The sequence below is a fragment of the Phyllostomus discolor genome, chromosome 4, assembly GCF_004126475.2.
Source record: "Phyllostomus discolor isolate MPI-MPIP mPhyDis1 chromosome 4, mPhyDis1.pri.v3, whole genome shotgun sequence".
Classification (NCBI taxonomy): Eukaryota; Metazoa; Chordata; class Mammalia; order Chiroptera; family Phyllostomidae; genus Phyllostomus; species Phyllostomus discolor.
In genome coordinates, this window is record NC_040906.2 from 6,307,593 (window position 1) to 6,329,596 (window position 22,004).

Genomic DNA, 22,004 nt, shown 5'->3' on the forward strand with positions numbered 1-22,004 from the left:
TTTGCACATCCCCAAAAGATCAAGAGAAATAAATGAAGAGAATGGGCAGGATAAACAGGATCAATGGTGCAGAATGAACACAGAACAGATGCCTCAGGAAAGAGTAGCTTTTAATTCAGTTTCCTGCAGCCCAAGCCTTGAGCTCCCACTTTCTTACCAGGTTTCCTTTTCAGTGCTGAGGTAGAAGCTTCAGGAAGCTCTTCTCTGCTTCCGTGTTCTGCAGAGTCGTCACTGCTGGTGACTGCACAGAGGACAAACACCCCATAGGGTCTCAGGAAGGCACCAAGAAGCTCATAGACAAGAAAGCCCATGACAAGAGCACTAGGAAGACCTAAAGGTTAAGTTAACTCAGGTGCCCCTGGTCTGTGCCCTAACATGTGCAGCCTGCAGGTTGCTCCAGGTCCTACACAGAAGGTGGTGACATTCAGGCACAGAGGGCAGCTGTGCCCGTTCTGCAGCAATGCTTACCCCACAGTCACCCTGTCTTCCACCTCCACCCTCACTCTACCTCCCAAACCCTCCTTGTTCTACATCTTACTTCTGCTCTCTATTACCTCCACCCTTATTCTATCTCTTTCTTAATTTTTATCATCCCAAACATATCTAAGTATTTATTAAGCTAGAAAGAAGGAATAGAAAGAAGTAGACATACATAAAGTTTAATTTTTAATGGAATCAAATTATATATATTTTAATATTGTTTAGATATTATTTTAATTAGATTCATTGAGGTGACATTGGTTTGGACAACTGCACAGGTTTCAAGTGTACAACTCAACAAAACATCATCTGAGCACTGCATTGTGCACCCACCACCCCAAGCAAAGTCTGTTGCTTCACTTTCCTCTTGGTTTAGCCAATTTTTCAACTTGTGCCTTTTTCTGGCACAGGTATCCCTTTATGCCTCTCATTGTCTTCATGTTTAGTTTTTTTCATCTCCTTTCATGAATATTTTGGCTTTCTGAATTATTTATTTAACTCTTACCCTAATAAATTCCTTACTATGAATATGGAAAAATACTCTCTGACATCAATACTTAATTTTGCCATTACTTTTTAAAAATATTTTCCCAATTATAAGGGACATATTGCTGCTCAAGTCACTATATAAGGTGCTGTTCCCCTCCCCTTCCTACTTATAATGCAGGCCACCAGGACAGCCTCTGTGGGTCCTATGATGTGTCCCAGACCCTTGCCTGGTACCATGATTCATATCACACATACTTTCAGTCAGCCTTACCTTTTATGTCAGGTGCCTGGTTACAATCAGTCCTCACTTGGGCTTCCCATTCACCTCCTGAATTAAAAACTGACATTGTCTTCTCTGTATCCACTGGAACTACACGGCCAGAATTCACTGGAATTCCACAGTTGGGTAGCTCTGCTCCTAAACAAAAATGATATAAAGAAGGATTTCATTGTCTCCCCAGAGAGAGCAGGCACCCTCACTACAATTAAGCCCTTCTCCCTGTGATCCCACTGCAGGCAGAGCTCCCTAACCTCCACCTTTCCTGCTGCTCAGCTCTGTCCTTCCTTTGTGCCTCTCTCCACCCCAGGATTTTTGTGTTTATTTTTAGTTCTACTTTTCAGAAGACTGGTCTATTTCCCTGGGACATTTGACTTTAACTTTGCAGTGATGTGAGGAACAGCCCCTTGTGCCTTCTTCATGGAGACTGTTTCCTCCAATCACACAACACTTGGTCCTCTCTCTACTCCAGTTCTTCATTCATTATCCTTTACCTATTCTCACCATAGTCTCTTTGCGTCATCCTATTTTTTCTATTTATTGGTATTTATTTCCCTCTGTATCTTTCTACATTCATACTTATTTCTCTTCATATTTATTACAACTTCCCAGGACCCAGAAAGGTCTCAGGTGCCCAGAGATGCTCAGGACACAAGGAGGTGCTGAGAGGGAACTCCTCCTTACATGTGTCTCAGGGTCTCCTTGCCTCACCCTAGACCTGGCCCTGCTGGTCCACCTGATTTTTCACCTTTTCCATTCTCTATCATGTTTCTTATTTTATCTTATCCTATTTCTGTTTCTTAATCATTTTTGTGACCCTTGAATGCCTCTTCTATGTGAGTTTTGTCTTTCTTTCTATTTTCTTCATTTCTAGCACTCCAGTAATCACCACAATCTCCCCTGTGCCTTTACTCACAATGTGGGGTCCCTCCACTTGTCAGTTCCCCTCCACACTCATCAGACTCAGCCACTCTGTCTTACCAGCTGGCTCAGACTCTTGGGCACATTGTTCATTTGCTTATAGGGTTTTTAGTTCATTGTTGTCTCTGATCATGCCTGTTTCCTCCTTATTGAACTGTTTTGTTTCACATAGGTACTCTGAGAGTCCATTTTCTGGTGGGGCTGTACCTAAACCACATTTAGATTTATAGATATACTATTTGTTCCCTGTATCAATCAGGGTCCAAAAGGAAAATACAAAGTTTATAAGCTTTTAGAACCCAGGGAATTTAATCCATGAAATTAATTATAGAGGTGATAGAAGAGCTGACAAAATCCAAATGGAAGAAGGAGGCAACCCAAAGAAGGATCAACAGGAAGCTATGCCAGGGACCAAGAGTGAGGTCATGTGCCAAGGCCACTGGGTAAGTACAAGCTGGAGCAACTCTGCTCTGCTTGGTGAGAGGTACAGTCATGGGAGATGCAGCTACTGCCAGAAGTGCTACCCAAGACAGTGACAGGGCAATACCAGGCTTCTCCTCTGCTTCCACTCTCCAATCTTTTGCTAGTGTCTCCCAGGTTAAAAACCCAGCAGGAAGCAGTAGCAAGGGGGCTGGAAAGCAAGTCTACAGGGATCTGTGACCAGAGTTACAGGGCAGAGCAGAGCAAGAAATGATAATGAATCATCATCCTGAGTAAACCACCCAGAAGCTCTTACCCCCTTCCCCACAGTGAACCTCCTCTGCTCACATGGATTCCATTAACCCATCACAATCTGTTCCCATCAGTCTCAACAGTTTATTAATGAATAAACATTTTTTTTCAGTACAGCTTGGATTTTTTCATTTACTTCCTTTTTCTAAGCAAAGTAATTTAAGTAAACATGATTTAAATATAAATTCCCACAATTTTATTGATTTGATTATGATGGCCATTCTGACCGATGTGAAGTGGTATCTCATTGTGGTTTTAAGAACAAATTGACAGTAACCAGAGGGGAGGTGGGAGGGGGTGATGGAGAGGGGTTGTCAGGAACATGTATAAAGGACACATGGACAAAGCCAAAGAGGGGGTAAGATCAAGGATGGGAAGTGGGGATAGCTGGGATCGGGGAGAGTGGTGGGATGAAAATGGAGACAACTGTACTTGAACAATAAAAAAATGTGAAAAAAATTCCCACAATTTTAATATAGAACCTGGGCAAAGGTACATGTTTTTTGTCAAATCCACAGTTCCTTGGAGCCTCCTCTTTGAGAGGTGAGTAGTGGATGAAACAGCCTTTTCTTCACCTGTGCATGTCACAGTCAACTGTTCCTTCTGGGCCAGACTCTTGGACACATTTATTAGTGGTTTATTTGCATCATTGAGTTAGGACATCATTGCCTCCTCCCCACCCTACACACACAGATAAACTCACACATATACACTGAATCCCTTCTATGCTCATTACTTATCACAAATCTTTCCTCTCACCCTTTCCTATTCTCACCAGCTGCACTGGTAGATGAACTGCTAGTAGTATGGATGGATGTGGGTTGGGTGCTATACTCTTCAATGTCCACATTTAGACTAAAGGTGCTTTGTTAAAAGTACCTTGGAGCTTTCAAAAAATCACTCTGTAAGGTCTTGATCTTTTATAAAAATGTATTACTAATTTAAAACATCCTTTCTTAAATAACACACCTAATGGAAGATACAGAATTATACCTTCCATGGTGCAGGAAATTCTTCGAATCTCCTCCATGTCACTCATTTTCAAAGGAGAGTCAAGAAATAAAGACATGGCATTTTTTACAGACTAGTGTGATATAAGGATCGGGAACAGGTGTCCCTCAACTTACCTCCTGGGCCTGAGGTTGGTATGGTTTTAATCTCAGCTCCACAGCCTGGGGAATAATTAAATCCACCAGGGACATCTGTGAGAAAAGAAAGTCCCACAGTTTACTCCACATGTTAATAGCTTAGACTCTGGCATAGATACACATGATAATTATGTTTAAAAACAGTAATATTTAAAACTGTGTGTAACACTGATGAAGTACCAGGCATAGCTGTGAATGCATTATGACATAACTTCTTTAAAGTCCATCCATCACACTGTGAGGGGGGTACTATTATCTCCTCCAATTTATATATGATGATACTGCAGGACAAAGAGGGGAAGTCACTTCCCCAAGGTCTCAGGGCAGAATTGGAAGCCAGCTGTGGGTCACCAGACCTCCTGCTCTGACACTGCCCCATGGCAGAATGCAATTCTCAGTCTCAGTGGTTGAACTTACACAATTAGCCCAAGTCTTCAAGCTGATTCTTTATTCTCTGAAAAACCCAGGTGACATGCCATCATTTTAAGTGTTTGAGAAGATTACATAAAATATTACCTATACAACTGTAAGTAATATAGTGACTGACCAGAAAATTAACTTTTTAGGATTCATGTCTTAATTTATCGTATTTTATATATTTTAATAACTTTAGTAAGTGTGTTATAGACTAAGGAAAGGTTAAGAATTATAAACAGTGGCTATTGGTTGTTAAAATATCAAATGTTTGTTCAGAGGCCCATCTGGTATTTTTGACCAGTTGTGTATTGTATGGCCTGCTGTGCTGGGGATGATGGGAGAGGGTTTGCATAGGAGGTACATAGTGCTGTGTAAAGGATTAACCAAATGAGGGGCTCTCTCCCAAGGAGCACAGTCATCACTGCTAACCTCTCTCCTGCAATGCTGGCCACCACTGGATGTGATGTCAAATAGCTGAGGCCACAGCCTATTTCAATCAAGACAGATGCAGAGGCCATGAAGCCAGGCACATGGACAATAGGTCCCAGAGCTGTCAACAGTTGGCAGCAAGCACATGTGAGAATGAGAGGACCAACCTTCATAGGCAACTCAGTGTATGAAGACTCTGTTTTCTAAATCTTGGGAGACATTGCACATGCCAAGATGGACAATTCTGGGCACTCTGTACTAAAAAGAAGCAGCCCTCCCACCACAGCCTATTGCAGAAAGGGACAAGAACAGCAAAGTATCATAGAAGAGCCAGAAGGAACAGACCTGTGTAATTACACGGATCCAGGAAGACCCAGGACAGGAATGGATTCAGGTTTTCACCAGTTCCTGAAGGAAGAAATTAGAACCTTATTTCAAAAATTGAAGTGTGAGCTGTGTAATTCTCCTCCAGTCCCATGTTAATCTTTACAGTGTAGGACTTGACAACCCCTTCCCCCAGGCATCAACCCAGAGCTGCACCCCTGGCCTCAATCAGGTCATCTCACTATGTCACCCGTGAGGCACTTGGTAACTAGTGATGGCTTGTCTTCTCAGTCACAGCCACGGAGAACCCGTTTTAGTCCCCAGAGCTACCCCAGACTGGTGGTTTTACCAGACTCTCCACCCCCCTTCACACACGCCCTCCCTCTGCAGGTCTGTTCACTCTGCTTTGAAGGCCTTTTCATCAGGGTTCAGCAACTGATTTTCTTTCATTTCCTCCAGCTCTTGGTACTCCTCTTTCTGTGTCTTTCTTTTGGTATGTATTTCCCTATTTTCGTCTCAAGCATCTGTCCTTTCCGGGAGACTATCTGGGCATGTATAGGGTTTAGAGCATGAGCTCTGGGTTCAGAATTCTTGTGTTAATCCTCCTTATTTGATCCCAGGCCAACTATATACATAGTCTCTCTAGATTTCAGTCTTCTTTTCTGCAAATGGTCAGATAATGATACCACTCACCACGGGCATTTGTGAGCACCAAGCCCACAACCTCCAGGGGAAATGTTCACTGAGTGAGCTCTTAATAATATTGTTGTCTTAATGTGTCCTTTATCCCTTCCTCCCGTCTTTCCTTTCTCTTCTTTCTCTGTCTCAAAATAACCCCAACCCCTTCTCCACACCTCATCATTTCCTCTTTTCTCTCTCTCTATGATTGCCTGTCTCCTTCAATGTTTTTACTCTTGAACAACATCCCTGACAGTTAATCAGTTCCTTATTCTGCCATCATTAAGGGTCTGCTCTTTGATGTTGACCTTGGGCCCATAATTCTTAGCCCTACTCAGCTTCACACTGATCTCCTCCTATATGGGTCTTTCTGAATCACAATTACTTCCAGGAATTACTTCCAGGTCAGCATGGTCTTTAACTCTAGTTTACTCACACTCAGAGTTCCTGTTCCATTTTATTGGCTATTGGGTCAAAGGTCTCTTGTCACAACTAATCCTCCAGATTAGTCCCTGGTCAGATTATCATACAAGAACCCCTCCCTGCCTTCTCCTGGATCTTCAGCAGTTCTTCGCTGATTCTCAAAATCCACTCAGGACTCAGGGCCCATATCCCTTTCTCTTTTTCTCTTAACAGAAGAGAATCAGGGTTTTTTTGGTCACAGTCACCTTGTTCAAGACTCAGTTGTATATTATGGTTTTTTGCACTCTTTCCTTCATCATTTGCTCGGTAACGAATTTCCTTTCGGATCGCTGAAGACAGAGAGAAGATATTAGAAATCTCCATCATACCCCAGAGACATCATTTCAAGTGTGCATCTTTAGGAATTTTCAGTCTTCAGGTCACTCAGAACTCAGTGAGTCCAAGTCCTCATGGTCAAGTTCAGCATCATCCCTGGGACAGAAAAGAGACTCCTCCAACAAGGGAGCCCTTATATTTCCCACATAGAAAGAAGCCACTTGAATGTGAGGATAAAGGAGTCATGGAAACATCATGAGCTTGTGATTTATGTAAAAAAAATTTACAGATGTCTGGAAAAGCATGTAGCAAATAAGTGATGGAAGTGAAATGTATTCTTCTGACCTGCTCAAACTAGAAGAAAGAAAAACAAAACAGGAATATCCTTGGAAGAAGAACCAAGATCCTGTAGAAATCTATGTGTATAAAAGAGAAAGCACAAGAACTTCTAAATGAATCGCTGGTCAAGATAAGGGTGGAGTTTACTGGGTTGGGAGGATGAACAGTTCCCAAAGACACAGCAGAGGACACGGGAAGAACTAGAAAGACCTCTAAGGGGCCTGTTCCAAGCACAAACAAAGGATACTCTCTGAAGATACCAGCAGGGAGTGAATATTGTGGCACTAGAGGACGTCCCAAGAGGCCTGGACCATGGCCCAGGAGACTCCCAAAAAGCTATGCATGGTTTACCAGCCAAGGGCCCCTGCATGTAAGTGACCCAGAAAAATAACAGGAAGGAAACAAACCAAGAAATTCAGGGTTGGTATCTGTAGGACATCGAGGCAGAAGGAGTCTAGGAAGGATGTGGGTCCATTCTTCCCAGCTCTGATGGCAAGTCAATCTTCTGGAGCAATAAACCTATACTTATAACCTATAAGGCTATAGTATCTCTTTAATGTGTAACAAGTAAACTGCAAATTCCTTAGCTCAGATGTCTAACCTTACAAAATCTTTTTCAAATTTATCCCCTTTGAATGGACTCCCACAATCTGCTTTTCACTCTCCAACTGAGAGAAATATAATTTCGCCTTGTTTTGCAGATACTAGGGATGCTTTCACACTCTATACTGTACCCCGGATCATCTACTCTCCTCAGTTCACATAATTCTTTCTCCTGTGAATTCTCCATTGGTATTTGGAGATCCTGGTTCATACCAGATGGTGGTGATATTTTTCCAGAAAAAAAAAAGCATTGGAGGAATAAAATATAACCAGAGACAACCACCCAAAAATTATTGGAGGTACAGTTTCAACCACAGATTCAGGCTACAATGAAAAATTGTAAACCGTGAGTCTCAGGAAAAAAGTGGTGAATCAATCACTTTGGCGAAGTATCAAACACAGTTTCTGGCAGAACAATTGACTTTGAGATGTTTTGATTAATGCTTGTCTCACCCTGAGTGGAGAAAGAGCTAATACAACCATTATTCTTGCTTAAGGGAAAATTTGACCTGGGTTAATTTTCCTGCTCATTACTCAAGACACCTGATGAAGGTGGTCTCTCTTTTCTGTATTACCAGGTCAATGCTGGGTTTAGGGTGAAAAATGATCCATGACTGGACTCAGCAGGACTCCATGTAAACTATAAATTATAGCAGGTCTTCCTCCAGTACAGTGACTCTTATAACTCAGTTGTCCCTCATGGGGTCCCTGAAAGTAATAACTACAGAGTCGTTACATGAGACATCGAGTCCCTTGGTTATGGCGCTGCTAAGCCAGGTGGATCCTGCATGCCCAACTAAGTGGTCACTTAAGATGGGTAGTGGTCAACTTGGTGGATTGCTGTGTGGCACCTGCAAAAAGAGCAGCAACTGACGGTGCCTTACTCAGATGCAGTGCTTCTTGGCATTTGTTCTTCCAAGTAAATCTGATGCAACTGGGAATCTGATTGTTCTGGGAGTTTAAATCAATACCTAGTTAAGCAGACCTCCACATGTGTGTTTTGCTGGACTCATTAGACCAAAAATTCTGAGAAGTCTCATGATAGGTCTGTTTTCTTAAATGCTATATTGTCACTGACCAGCCTCATGTGTGATACATGGTAGATGCTCAGTATATATTGGCCAAAAATAAATTGGACAGCAAAAGGTAGACTATAAACCTAATTACCATTTCTGAATCCTGTGTGAATGTCTTTTAAATCTGGGTAGCTGTTCATGATGGCCTTGCTGAACAAGATATGCAGAAGTGACAGGTGATGTTTCTCTTCCAGTTCACTGAAAACATCATACACCACTTTCAGTACAGGTGACAGGTTTTCGCAAGATTTTTTAGACTCCTTAAAAACAGTGAATGGAGAAATATATAAATAAAGAATTCCAAGTTACAGGAGAGCCCTAGGAAGTGATATCATTTCTAATGTGTTACATGTTCCCTACATAGGTATTTTCTCATGTTCAATTTTAGAATCTCTCTATGTGTGTATGGCTACTAAGTGAAATAAGTAAACTTTTCCTCCTAAAAATACCCATTTGTGAATCTCATCTCCTCACTCTCATTTACATTACATGGAAGGAGGAACAATTTTGAAGAACAAGAATGGGTTCAAAGTTAGATGATGTGTAGCCCTTTCAGAACCTGGCCAAATGTTTTAACAATCAACTTAGCAGGTGATGGGCTGATGTTCCATTGACTAGACAGCCCTGTCCCTTCTGCAGCAATGAATTGGCCTGCAAGGGATCAGGGAAGCCAGGTGGTGATTTTCCCTTCCTGTGAACTTTGCCATCAATTAAACCTATTCACAGGAAAAGAGAAGACTTGCATCTCTGTATCTCCACCTACATCTTTTGCTAAAATTAACCTAAATTCCAAGGTTCCAGCAATACCAAAAGAAAACTTAAAACTGTTGAAGAGAGAATAACAAGCATCTACTTTCAAATTTATGCTAACAAGACATCAGTTCCCTGTGGATTTTAATGTTCTCAAATCTAAGTATTTAAATTGGTGTTCATTGAAATGAAATGCCATGTAAATTAGTCCATTAAGCCCTGGCTGGCATAGCTCAATGGATTGAGCGTGGGCTATGAACCAAAGTGTCGCAGGTTCAATTCCCAGCCAGGGTACATGCCTGGGTTGCAGGCCATAACCCCCAGCAACCGCACATCGATGTTTCTCTCTCTCTCTCTATCTCCCTCCCTTCTCTCTCTAAAAATAATTAAATAAAAAATGTTTTAAAAAATCATAGCTTTAAAAATAATTAGTCCATTAAATGAATTCATTAAATTTATTCATCCATTCAATAAAATTACTTTGAATTACTAGTTTATGCCAGATTGTATACATAACTCCTACAAGGCATTATATTGTACATCTGTGGAGCCCACAGGCTTCAGATCCAGCCTATCTCCAGTGTTATTCACTTCGACTTTAGGGGGACCACGGATCTCCGTTCCTTCAGTCAGAAAGAGGACTGTCTCTAGGGATACCTCCTTCTCTTCTCCCTTTTTACATTACAGGAACACTCAGAGCAGTACTTGAGAAGGCCCCCACTCATAGCAGACTCCTCACTTCCCTAGTGGAGCCCTGACATTTGATCCTAAATCAAAACATGTCTAATTTGGGGCTGCTCTACCAGATTGACATAATAAACCTCACTTACTTTATACTTTTCACTGGTGATCAATCCACGGTCATGAAGCTTCTCAAGGAAAGGAAATGGTGTTTTTATTGCATTTGAAATATCGACTTTATGTTCCTTGAAGAGTTTTAATGCAATCTCACACATAAGTCTCTGGTCTTCTGCAGACACCCTAAGGAGAAAAAATACCATGATGAAATGGTCATCAAGATTTGAGATGCTTGTGGTGGGTTTAACACTTTATATATGAAGGATAGACTGTGAAGAACCAACATGTATAGAGACAGTAGTCTTGGCTAGAGATGAGGACAAATGGCATTGATGCAGTCAACAAATACATAAAAGAAGGAAGCCTGGAGGATCAGCAAGATATACAGATGATTGAAAATGTCCAGACTATTCAAATCAGAGACATTGTAAACATATCTTCTCCTAAACATATCTGTAATATTTTTATTAAAAACTTTTATTTAAGATAGTATTGGAAGTTCTTGCCACAGCAATGAGAAATATCAATGAAATAAAAGACATATAATGGCAAAAGAAGAAGTAAAACTTTTGTTATTGGTACATGACATGATATTTAATTAGAAAACCCTAAACACAGCACCAAAAATTATTAGAATTAATAAATGATGTAAATAAAGTTGAAGAATATGATATCAATACACAGAAATCTGGTGTATTTCTATAACAATTGATCATAAGAAGAAATTTAAAAAACAACCCCATTTGCAACTGCATCAAAAAGAGCAAAATATATACGATACATTTAACTAAAGAGGTAAAATACCTTTATTCTGAAAACTATGTGACATGGTGAAAGACATTGATGATACAAATAAATGAAAAAATTTACCATGCTCATGAATTGGAAGGATTAAATTGTTAAAATATTTTTACTATTTAAAGTAATATACAGATTCAGTGCAATCCCTATTAAAATACATCCTTCTAATAATTAGAACTAATCCTAAAATTTATATGACACTACAAAATATCTCAAAAAGCCTAAGAAATCTTGAGAAGGAATAAAGTGAGAAGTATCAAACAGAAGTCACTGATATTACACTATACTACAAAGCTACAGTACTCAAAACAGTATAGGACTGCCATGTCATTTGCAAACAATAACAGTTTTGCTTCCTCCTTTTCAATTCGGATGCCTTTTATTTCTTTTTTCTTGTCTGACTGCTCTGGCTAGGACTTGCAATAGTATGTTGAATGGGAGTGCTGAAAGCAGAGATCCTTGTCTTGTTCCTGATCTTAATGGGAAAGTTTTTAGTTTTTGCCCATTGATTATGATGTTGGCTGTAGGTGTCTCATATATGGCCTTTATTATGTTGAGGAATGCTCCCTCTATTCCCAGTCTGCTAAGTGTTTTTATCATAAATAGGTGTTGTACGTTATCAAATGCTTTTTCCACATCTGTTGATATGAGCATGTGATTTTTGTCCCTCATTTTGTTTATGTGATGTATAACAAATTTATTTGATTTGCGAATATTGTACCATCTTTGCATCCCTGGAATGAATCCCACTTGATCATGCTGTATGATCTTCTTAATGTATTGCTGGATGTGGCTTGCCAATATTTTGTTGAGGATTTTAGCATAGCTGCTCATCAGCAATATTAGCCTGAAGTTTTCTTTTTTTGTTATGTCTTTATCTGGCTTTGGGATTAGGATGATGCTGGCTTCATAAAAAGAGTTTGGGTGTCTTCCATCTTCTTGGATTTTTTGGAATAGTCTGTGAAGGATGGGGGTTAGCTCTTCCTTTAATGCTTTGTAAAATTCTCCTGTGAAACTGTCCAGTTCAGGGCTTTTGTGTGTTGAGAGTTTTTTGATTACTGTTTCAACTTCATCAGCTGTTATTGGTCTGTTCAGGCTTTCTGTGTCTTTTTCATTGTGTTTTGGAAGATTATATTTTTCTAGAAATTTGTCCATTTCACCAAGGTTTTCAAATTTCTTGGTATATACTTATTCATAGTAATTTCTTATAATCCTTTGTATTTCTGTGGTATCAGCTGTAATCTCTCCTCTTTCATTTCTGATTGTGTTTATTTGGGTCTTCTCTCTTTTTTTCATGATGAGTTTGTTTAAAGGCTTGTTGATTTTGTTTATCTTTTCAAAGCACCAGGTTTACTGATCCTTAGAAATGTGCTTTTAGTTTCTATGTCATTTAATTCTGCTCTGATCTTGGTTATTTCCTTCCTCTACTTGCTCTGGGTTATCTTTGATGTTGTTCTTCCAGTTCTTGTAGATGTGGGATTAGGTTATTTATTTGAAATGTTTCTATCTTTTTTTAGTTTTTTTAATGTTTCTATCCTTTTTAGGTAGGCCTGTGTCACTATGAACATCCCTCTCAGGACTGCCTTTGCTGTGCCCCATAAATTCTGGATTGTTGTGAGTTGATTTTCACTTGTTTCCAGAAACTTTTTTATTTCTGCCTTGATCTCATTCTTGACTCATTCATTGTTTAATAGCATGTTATTCAAACTCCATCAGTCTGAGTGTTTAGGGATTTTTTCCTTGAAGTTGATTTCTAGTTTTAGTCCCTTGTGGTAAGAGAAAATTCTTGATATGATTTCAACTTTCTTGAATTTGTTGAGGCTTGTTTTGTGTCCTATCATGTAGTCTATCTTTGAAAATGTTCCATGTGCATTTGAAAAGAATATGTATTTTTCTTTTTGGGGATGAAAGGCTCTATGTATATCAGTTAAATACTTTTGATCTAGGATATTGTTCAATGTCGCAATATCCTTGTTGATATTTTGTTTGGAAGATCTGTCCATTTTTGACAGCGGGATGTTAAAATCCCCTACTATATATAATTGTGTTGCTGTCAATATCCTTCTTGAACTCCTCCAAGATTTTCCTCATATATTTGGGTGTTCCTATGTTGAGTGCATATATGTTACAATGTTTATGTCTTCTTGATGGATTCTTCCCTTGAGTATATGAAGTGACCTTCTGGATCTCTTTCTGTGGCCCTTGTTTTGAAGTCTACTTTGTCTGATATGAGTATTTCTACCCCAGCTTTTTTTTTTCCTACCCATTTGCTTGGAATTTTTTTTCCAGCCCTTCACTTTCAGTCTGAGTAGGTCTTTTGTTCTGAGGTGGGTCTCTTGTAGGCAGCATATGTGTAGGTCATGTTTTTTTAATCTATTCTATTACCCTATGTCTTTTGTTTGGGGCACATAATCCATTTATATTTAGGGTTATTATCAATAGGTATTTATTAATTGCCATTTTCCCCATTCTACCTGTGTTCCCCTCTTTCTCACCCTTTTACTTCATCCTCTAAAAGCAGTCCCTTTAGCATATCTTACAATACTGGTATCTCTAAAACACTTAATGTGCCATAAACACCTACATAATTAAAGCAATAGCATGCAGATGACCTGATTTAGTAACAAAATGTGGTTTAAAATTGAGCTTCCACATCTATGGAAAGAAATTAAAACGGTGCTCAAAAACAAACAGAATTAATCTTTCAAATTAGAAATTATAAGAAATTAAAAAAAAACTAAAATTCAAATAAGTGTCATGGAGGAAAAATTTGAGACAATCATTATGAATTCAAAATAAAAAAAGAATAAAAGTTTAGGGGCATATAAAGCTGTGAGAGCTAAAGTTGCAGCAATGAAAGAATAATTTTGCACAAACTTCGAAAAATAAAAAGTTTTACAACATATTGGAGAAGGAAGCATCTCTGAAATAGAGGTGAAATTGGATCTGCCACCTTAAAGAACACAAGGGCTGTGTTTAAGTAGAGCTGCATGGAATTCAGCAGTAACTTTTGGTATTGCTTTTATTTATGTATGATAACCAGGGTGTATCCATCTTACTAAAGTAATACTGTAAGTCCATACTCTAAATTTCAAGCCTTAATATGATAGAAGTCACCATAAACAAAGTTAAAGACAAGAAAAGTATGTTTGTAAAATTCAAACTAAGCAACAAACTCTTCCTTGCCATTAAAGGAAGGACAATTACCTCAACTAATAACATTGGCCAAAAATAAATCAACAATTTAGAGAAGAAGCAATTTGAATGGACAATAGACGGGAAAACCCATTCAACCTCCCCTGTAATCAGAGAATGCAAATTAACAGGCTGCATCCCTTTATCCAGCTCCTTTGTGAAGTCTGGATGTGTACAGATGGCTCATCAGGTAGTGGTGGGAGAATACAGTGGTTCAGCCAAGGGGGGTTGGGGGGAGGCGGAAAGCAACTTAGCAGGATCTGTAGTACAGACAAGTGACTGTTATTACCCTCAACAATTTCACATTTCAGTTTTTGAAACTAGACAAATACTTGGGTACATGCAAAAACATAAAGGAATATGAAATTATATTTCAGAGCTTGTTGGTATAAGAATCATGGTGTATGGATTCCCTATAGTAGTTTGTGGCCATTAAAAGCAATGAAATGGATCCATGTGATGACTAACGTGAAAGGATTTCTAGTCTTTTCTTTGCCAAATGTGTAAACCTCTCCGGAGCAGAAAATGAAAGTACAAATGGAATGCTCAACCTGCACTAGTCTTTGGTATCTGGCCCTCCTCCTCCTTTGACTCCCTTACCAAGATCCGTGAAGGAAGAAGCAGACCCCCAGCCTGAGACCAGAGTAGACCCTGTGCTGACCCAACCACAGGTCAAGTAGGAGACCAAAGCACCCAGATTTGAAAAGTCAGATGTTTAACCTGAATTTTATATTTTCTAAAGTACCCTCTTTATGTGAAAGAGGGTACTCTATGTGAAAGTAGAGGAGGCCTGAGGGAAAAGAGAGGGCACAGAGGTCGTGAGAAAATAACAAATCACTGCTTCAAATCCTCAGGAAGCACAACCCAGTCTAAATGGCTCCACAGTGGAGCCGTAGGTGTAAGATGAGTCTTATGGACTGTGGCAGCTGCACTCACACCTGCAGCTGTCCCCCTGCTGTTTAAAGATCCTATTCCCTCAGTGTATATTCCTGCATTCCATTACACTGCACGTGAGTGTTCCTATAAACAAGGTTAAGGTCAGGGTTTAGAGGAGTGTCTAATAAATAATAGGTACTAAAGCAGCACCATAGCCAGAGAGAAAGTTAAAGGAAGGCAGACAGAAACTGACCTGGTGCTGAGGTCACTGCCCTTGGTGGCCATCATTCTGCCCTTGATCCGGCCAGGACCTCTGATCCCTCTGGTTTCTCCCGCCTGGTTTCAGTGAGACTGCCCAGCTCTAAGCAGGAAATGTGCAACAGACTCACCCTGAATACACTCCACCCAAATGGGGAAAAGAGAAGTGAAACTAAGTACCGTGTGCTGTCCTATGCTGCCTTTCCCCTTCTATAGCCCCATAGGATATTGATAGAGGTCCTCAGCCATCAGGACAGTGGCAGGAGGAATGCAGGACAATGAGGGACAACCAGGGTGTGGAAGGCCAAAAAAGCGGTCTGCCAGCGGGTGCAGAACCAGTCGTCTGTAGTCCCCTTGTGTGTGCAAAGACACAAAAACAACCTGTGAACCCACTGTCCCCAGCTGCCCCAACCTTCTAAGAGGGTGCAGGGCTTACAAGGGGTGAGAATGAGGCTATGTTGCCCCTTGTCCATGTGGAGATGGTTGTTGGGAGAGAGGAAAAGACAGAACATTCAGGTCTTCACTCAGGCCAGTGAAGAGCTTGGCTCCAACTGAGCTGGTCCCAGTGTTGGACACATGGCTGGAGAAGCACCAACGTTAGAGCAATGGTTTCCACATTTGATCCCTGAGACTTCTTCTGGCTGGAACTAAGGGTTCTGGCCCAGTTGAATTTAAGACACAGGGAAGGTTCTACCCTCTCTCCATGAATGTTCTTTCTTTCCCCCAAAGGAGTGAATATTGATCACACTGGGACAGATTCCAGGACAATGAGGATGGTTTCTGTATTAGTGGGCAGGGTCTCAATGTGTCCCAGGTGCTGCACATATAGGGATCTCCCCTACCATCCAGACTGGTAGGCTGAGCCTCTGGAGGACACAGCTGCCCTGTGCTCCCAACCTGCGTGGGACTCATGGCCCAGACATAGTCTGACACAGAGGACTCCTGCCTTTCCAGTGTCCCTCCTCTCTCTCTCCTCTGTCCCCAGGCAGCAGGCACACTAGGCCAACATCACGCTGGATGTTGGCATAACTGTGCCAGCTTTTCCCTGAGTCTGCTTAGAGTCACCAAATCACCTGAATGACAGGCAGATAGCAGTTGGGTGGGTGGGAAACTGTCACAAATGTCTTGTTCATGATATAGTCTCTCCTATAAGGCAGCCAGGCAACTGTTTGGTTAGCTGCCTGCTGAGCATCAAGAAATAGACAAGAGCAACACACAGCAACTCTGCTATTTATGCAGCTTTGATTGAATGCAGGTTCACTCAAAGTTGAACACCAATATATATTAACATCCTACTCAGATGCTAACAATCTAAGAAGAATATAACACACACACGGCAATCAATGGAGGATAACAAACCTGAGTCCCAGAGCCGCAGTCTGCAGGTCCTAGAGACAGCATAGTGGGCAAGGGAGTTGCTATTGTCTTGCAAGGAAGGATCTCCGGAGTCAGGCGGGCAGCAGATCAGAAGTACTCAATACAACAGGGCAGAAGCTCCAGTGACTTTTGCTCAGGGAGATTGGTGTGGGAAGGAGCAGCACTCTGGTGTGTGGAACTCAGCTGTCTCAGCAGTGGAATGGAACCTGCCTCAGTTATACCTTGAAAATGTTGTACCCAACCCTTCTGAGTCTTTTCAATAAATGTCTTGGCACCCTTAATGTCAGGTGTGGAATTTCCCCAGGAGCCTAGCTGTGGGTGGTCCCACTCCGCTGACACAGCTCCTCTGATCACATGTGCAGATATCATAGGTGTGTCTCCTTGCTACACATTTCTGCTCTCACCACATGGGCAGACCTGCCTCCTTGCCAGATGCGTTTACTCTGACTTAGGGAATTTTCCTCTGGAACCAAAGCTTCATGACTGACTGACAGCCATTTTAGTTGACATAAGTGACTCCACTTTCTTTTATATATATTATGCTTTATATATACTTTATGCTTTTTTGTAATTTATAGTTTTTTATACTTTGTTTTATATACTTTCTGATCTTAATTGGACCAATGCCATTTTATCGGTCCTGCTCTCCACACAAATCCACAGCTGCCCACCTCCTGGGCAGACACTCCCATACTGGGGCTGCCCTGGCTCAAAGAAAGGAGTCTCTTTCCTGGGACCAGAGAAAGCTGGGCACACACCCTACTCAGTGAACAGCAGTGGTTTCTGTGGAATCAGGAGTCCCCTGTGGAGGAGCAAACATTTTTGATCCAGGAAACAAGGTCAGAACCACCCAGGTTGGGAACCAGAGAAGACCAACTTCAGGAGCAAGTGGACTCCCTAACAGTCCTGCTTGGCTGACTTGAAGGAGAGAAGGCAGTGCCTGGGCACTTTTCATGGTGGCAAAGAGCAATGACAACAGGGACAATCCTGTTTTCAAGGAAGTTGCTTGAGCTACGTGATCTGGAAACCTGGAAAGCAGGAGAGGCAGCAAAGGAGGGTAACGGGGTGGAGGACATAGTAAGGGGACCTACTTCTCTTGTTCATCAGGGGCAGCTTCCAAACAGACATAAAAATGGGCTGAGTCTCCAGCCTGGGAGACCCTCAGAGGACAGATGCTCATCCCTGAGATGTGGCAGGGAATCCAGACCTGAGAATTCACAGGCAGGAGGAAGAAAGCAGCAGCAACAGCAGCCACTGTGCTGAGGATGGAGTCCTGCAGCACCTCTGTAGATGTAGGAATGGACACGGTGGCACCTTGACCTCAGAAGGAACACTCAGGCCTTGCACAGTGTCCCCTTCTCAGAGGTGGCCTGTCAACCAGCGGGACTGCTGGCTCCCCTGCCCTCCCTTCTTTCTGGGAAGACTCTCAGGCTGGGAGTTCTGTGAAAGGTGAGTGTGCTCCTTGATGGGTCTCCCTGGGTTCATCCTGCTGGAGAGGCCTGGGCTTTGTGTTCCTCCAAGCTCAGGTGCACGAGGACAGTGGTCTGTGGGGTGTGTGAGAAGTGAAGAATGGTAGATTCAGCAGCTGGGCTTGTGAATAAATCCAATCCTAGGGTTCAGGTTTAGGGGTTATTTTTGGCACACATATAAGCCACATCCCTTGATCCAGCTTTTGTCAGGAAGAGTGTTGGTATTTTTACCTCCATCTGTATCACTTTCTGCCTCTCAGTTGTTTTAGAACGCATGTCAGGATACTTGGGGAGAATTTATACACAGAATTTTAGGGATTTATCTGTGACTTTCTTTCTTCTGGGTTTCCCACCTTCATCCTCAAAGAGTATGGTTGCCATGGTTTCTTCCTAGCTCTGCTGATCACACACAGAAAAAAAGAACTTTATGCAAAGTTCAAGCCACCCACACTAGCCTGTGGCTGCTCTCAGAGTCAGGTGTCAGTAAACAGGAAACATCTCATGCTGCCTGCTTCGTCAGTGCTCTTTACCTCCAGACTCACCCAACTTTTGTTCACCTTGCAGAAGTCTCAGATAGTTGTTCCCCTACCATTGTCCACAATTTCTAGATGTTTTCTGAAAGCAACAGTTTGGGTAGTAACTCACTTCTATGGAGCTGAAGCAAAACTCTCCATCCCTGCTCGCAAACAGTGGACCATCACTGCCCATCCCAAGGCCCACCCTTGTTCTGGCTTCTGGAGACCCAGTGGGTCCAGGGCCCCTGAGCTCCCTGCCCACCAAGGAAGAGATGCTGCTGTGCAGAGCACCAGAGGCACATATTTGTTAGGAGACACATACCCAGGCTAGATACACTTTGTACTTCTGTGCTCACAGGAGCAAAAAACCATGCCTACATAGAGTGGTGGCCTTGTTTCATAAGCAAAATAACAGAGCAAGTAATATGCCTGGAGGAAAAATATGGCTTATTCTAGAAGGTGGAGTTGATACTTACAAACAACTACACAGAAGTGGCATATAAGTTGTTGCTGAAAAGCTTAAGAATTTTTTTCCCCCTTAAAGAAGGAGGTTGAGTTATGGTTGTTGAATCTGGCTTTTGCTTCAAGGACTTATTTATACAGACATCTTTCCAAGAGAATTGGGTCACAACCTTCCCTCTATCTCTTCCTGCTCTGAATCCTGTGTGTGTGTAACAAAGGAAGAAAGAACACCCAACTGTGTATAGGGGAGAGTTCAAGTCATCCTTTTTGAAAAAATTTTACAGTTAATTACATTCCTGTTATTTTACCCTGAAGAATGCTCTTTAGCATTTCTTTTCTTAATACAATATTTATTTTATTTAAACTTTTTATTTACTGAATTGAGGGAGCAAGGAAGGGAGCAAGAAAGACAGTAATCTGTGTATTGTTCCATTTATTTATGTATTTATTTATTTATTTATTTATTTATCTATCTATTAATGCATTGGTTGATTCTCATATATGCCCTGACTGGGGATTGAACCTGCAATGCTGGTGTTATGGGATGATGCTAGAACGAAATGAGCTACCATGCCGTTCTAATGGTGATGAATGCCCTCACCTTCCATTTGCCTGGGTAAGTCTATTTCTCCTTTAATTCTATAGAACAGCTTTCTGAGTACTAATCTTCAATAGCAGTTCTTTGCTTTCAATATTTTCAATATATCATTAAATTTTTCATGACCTGCAAAGTGTGTTCCAAAATTGCTTGTAATCTTATGGGAGCTCTGTTGTGTATGCCCAGTCACTATTCTCTTGCTTCTTTCAAAACTCTCTCTTTGTCTTTAAATTTGATGATTTAGTTATAAAGTTTGTCAGTATAGCCCTTTGAAAGGGTAGGGCATGGGAGGGTAATGGAGGAAAAATGGGAGCAACTGTAAGTGAACAACAATTTTAAAAATTAAAAAATAAAAAGATAAGATTCAACCTATGTGGGCTTTTGGACTGTAAGAATATAAATGACCACTACTCTCTCCAAATTAGAAAGTTTTCAATCAGCACTGCTTTAAATAGGCTTTTTGTTCCTTTCTTTTTCATTTTGCCTTCTAGGAGTACCATGATGCATATATGTTTTCCTTGGAAATGTCTCCTAAGTCCTGTGGGTGTTCTTCACTCTTTTTCATTCTCCTTTGCTCCCCTGACTGGATCATTTCAAATACCTATCTTCCAGCTCACTGGTTCTTTCTTCTGCTTAACTGAGTTTGGTGTTGATGCTTTCTATTCAATTCTTCAGTGTAGTCATTGTCTGCTCTGGATCTAAGCTCTCTCTTTATCTTTTTACAGTTTCTTTTTCTTTATTGAACTTCTAATTTTGTTCATGCATTGTCTTTTCATTTAAGTTTGTTGTCTATGTGTTCTTGTTTTGTTCCTGAATAGCAAACACTTTCTTAAAATTCTGCTCAAATTCTGCAACTAGGTTAATTCCCATTAACTACAAGGCATGATCCTGAAAAACATGACAAAAATAATGACACTTATTATCATTGTCATTACACACCTCACAATTTGGACTGATTGCAACTCTTGCCTAAAACACTTAAATTACATTAACCAGGTTAAGATTAAAAACTCGTGTGGCTAAGAGTATTTTCCGTGTCCTAAGTGCACAGTTATTTACTATGAACTAGGCAAAAATGGAGACTCATCACCGTGCTTGGGGACTCTTATTCATTTGGTTTGGGTTCTTCACTTTAGTGATAATCTAAAAAGTAATCTGAAGTCTTTGTAATTGTAAAATATTACAGATGTATGAGTACAGTCAGTGACATTTCTTTCAAATTGTCGCTTGTATTTCTTTCTGGTGACTCCTGTTAACTATATGGTTCATTTACATACCAAGCAAACTGAAGTCTGAAATTTCTGAGTTGACTTAATAATATTTGGGGAACAATAAGAAGGGTAATATGACTTTAGGACATATTACCAAATATACTACCATATATTTTATAGTAATATATTCCCATATATTATATGATAATATATTTGGTAATTTAGAAGAAAATATCAACAAATATATTGTAAGATTGAACAACATCCCACATCAAATATATATATATAGAGAGAGCCTTTCATCCCCAAAATGTAAAATACACATTCTTTTCAAATGTGCATGGATCATTTTCAAAGATAGACCACATAATAGGGCACAAAACAAACCTCATCCAATTCAAGAAAATTGAAACTATATCAAGCACTTTCACTGACCACAAGGGACTGAAACTAAAAACCAACCTCAAGGAAAAAACTCAAAAACACTCAGACTCATTAAGATTGAAGAGTGCATTATTAAACAATCAATGGGTTAAGAAGGAGATCAACGAGGAAATCAAAAAGTTTCTCATGAAAATTTTTGAGAGTTTCATGAAACAAGTGAACATGAACTCACAACAATCCAGAACTTATGGGACACAGCAAAAGCAGTCCTGAGAGGAAAGTTCATAGTGAGACAGGCCTACCTAAAAAAGATTGAAACATTTCAAACAAAAAACCTAACCCCACACCTACAACAACTTGAGGGACAACAACAAAGACAGCCCAGAGCAAGTAGAAGAAAGGAAATAACCAAGATCAAAGCAGAATTAAATGACATAGAGACTAAAAGCACAATTCTAAGGATCAATAAATCCAGGAGCTGGTTCCTTCAAAAGATAAACAAAATCGGCAAGACTATAAGCAGACTCATCTAGAAAAACAGAGAGAGGACCCAAATAAACACAATCAGAAATGAAAAAGGAGAGATTACAACTGATACCAAAGAAATACAAAGAATTGTAACAAATTATTACAAAGAAATTATGCCAAGAAGTTTGAAA

The 22,004-nt window shown here is 40.6% G+C and overlaps 1 protein-coding gene across 1 annotated transcript in view; it reads right to left on the reverse strand.

The window, feature by feature from the left end:
• The window catches only part of LOC118500399 (nuclear body protein SP140-like), a 240,638-nt gene extending 225,241 nt beyond the window's left edge, over positions 1-15,397 (reverse strand). Inside the window, exons 1-4 of the mRNA XM_036025005.1 lie at positions 15,325-15,397; positions 10,232-10,382; positions 8,743-8,911; positions 6,564-6,647 (exon numbers count right to left, since the gene is read on the reverse strand). Coding sequence (XP_035880898.1) covers positions 6,564-6,647; positions 8,743-8,911; positions 10,232-10,382; positions 15,325-15,359 — 439 coding nt within the window. The 5' untranslated portion in view covers positions 15,360-15,397. The remainder of the gene's footprint in view (positions 1-6,563; positions 6,648-8,742; positions 8,912-10,231; positions 10,383-15,324) is intronic.
• Between the last annotated feature and the right edge of the window lie 6,607 nt (positions 15,398-22,004).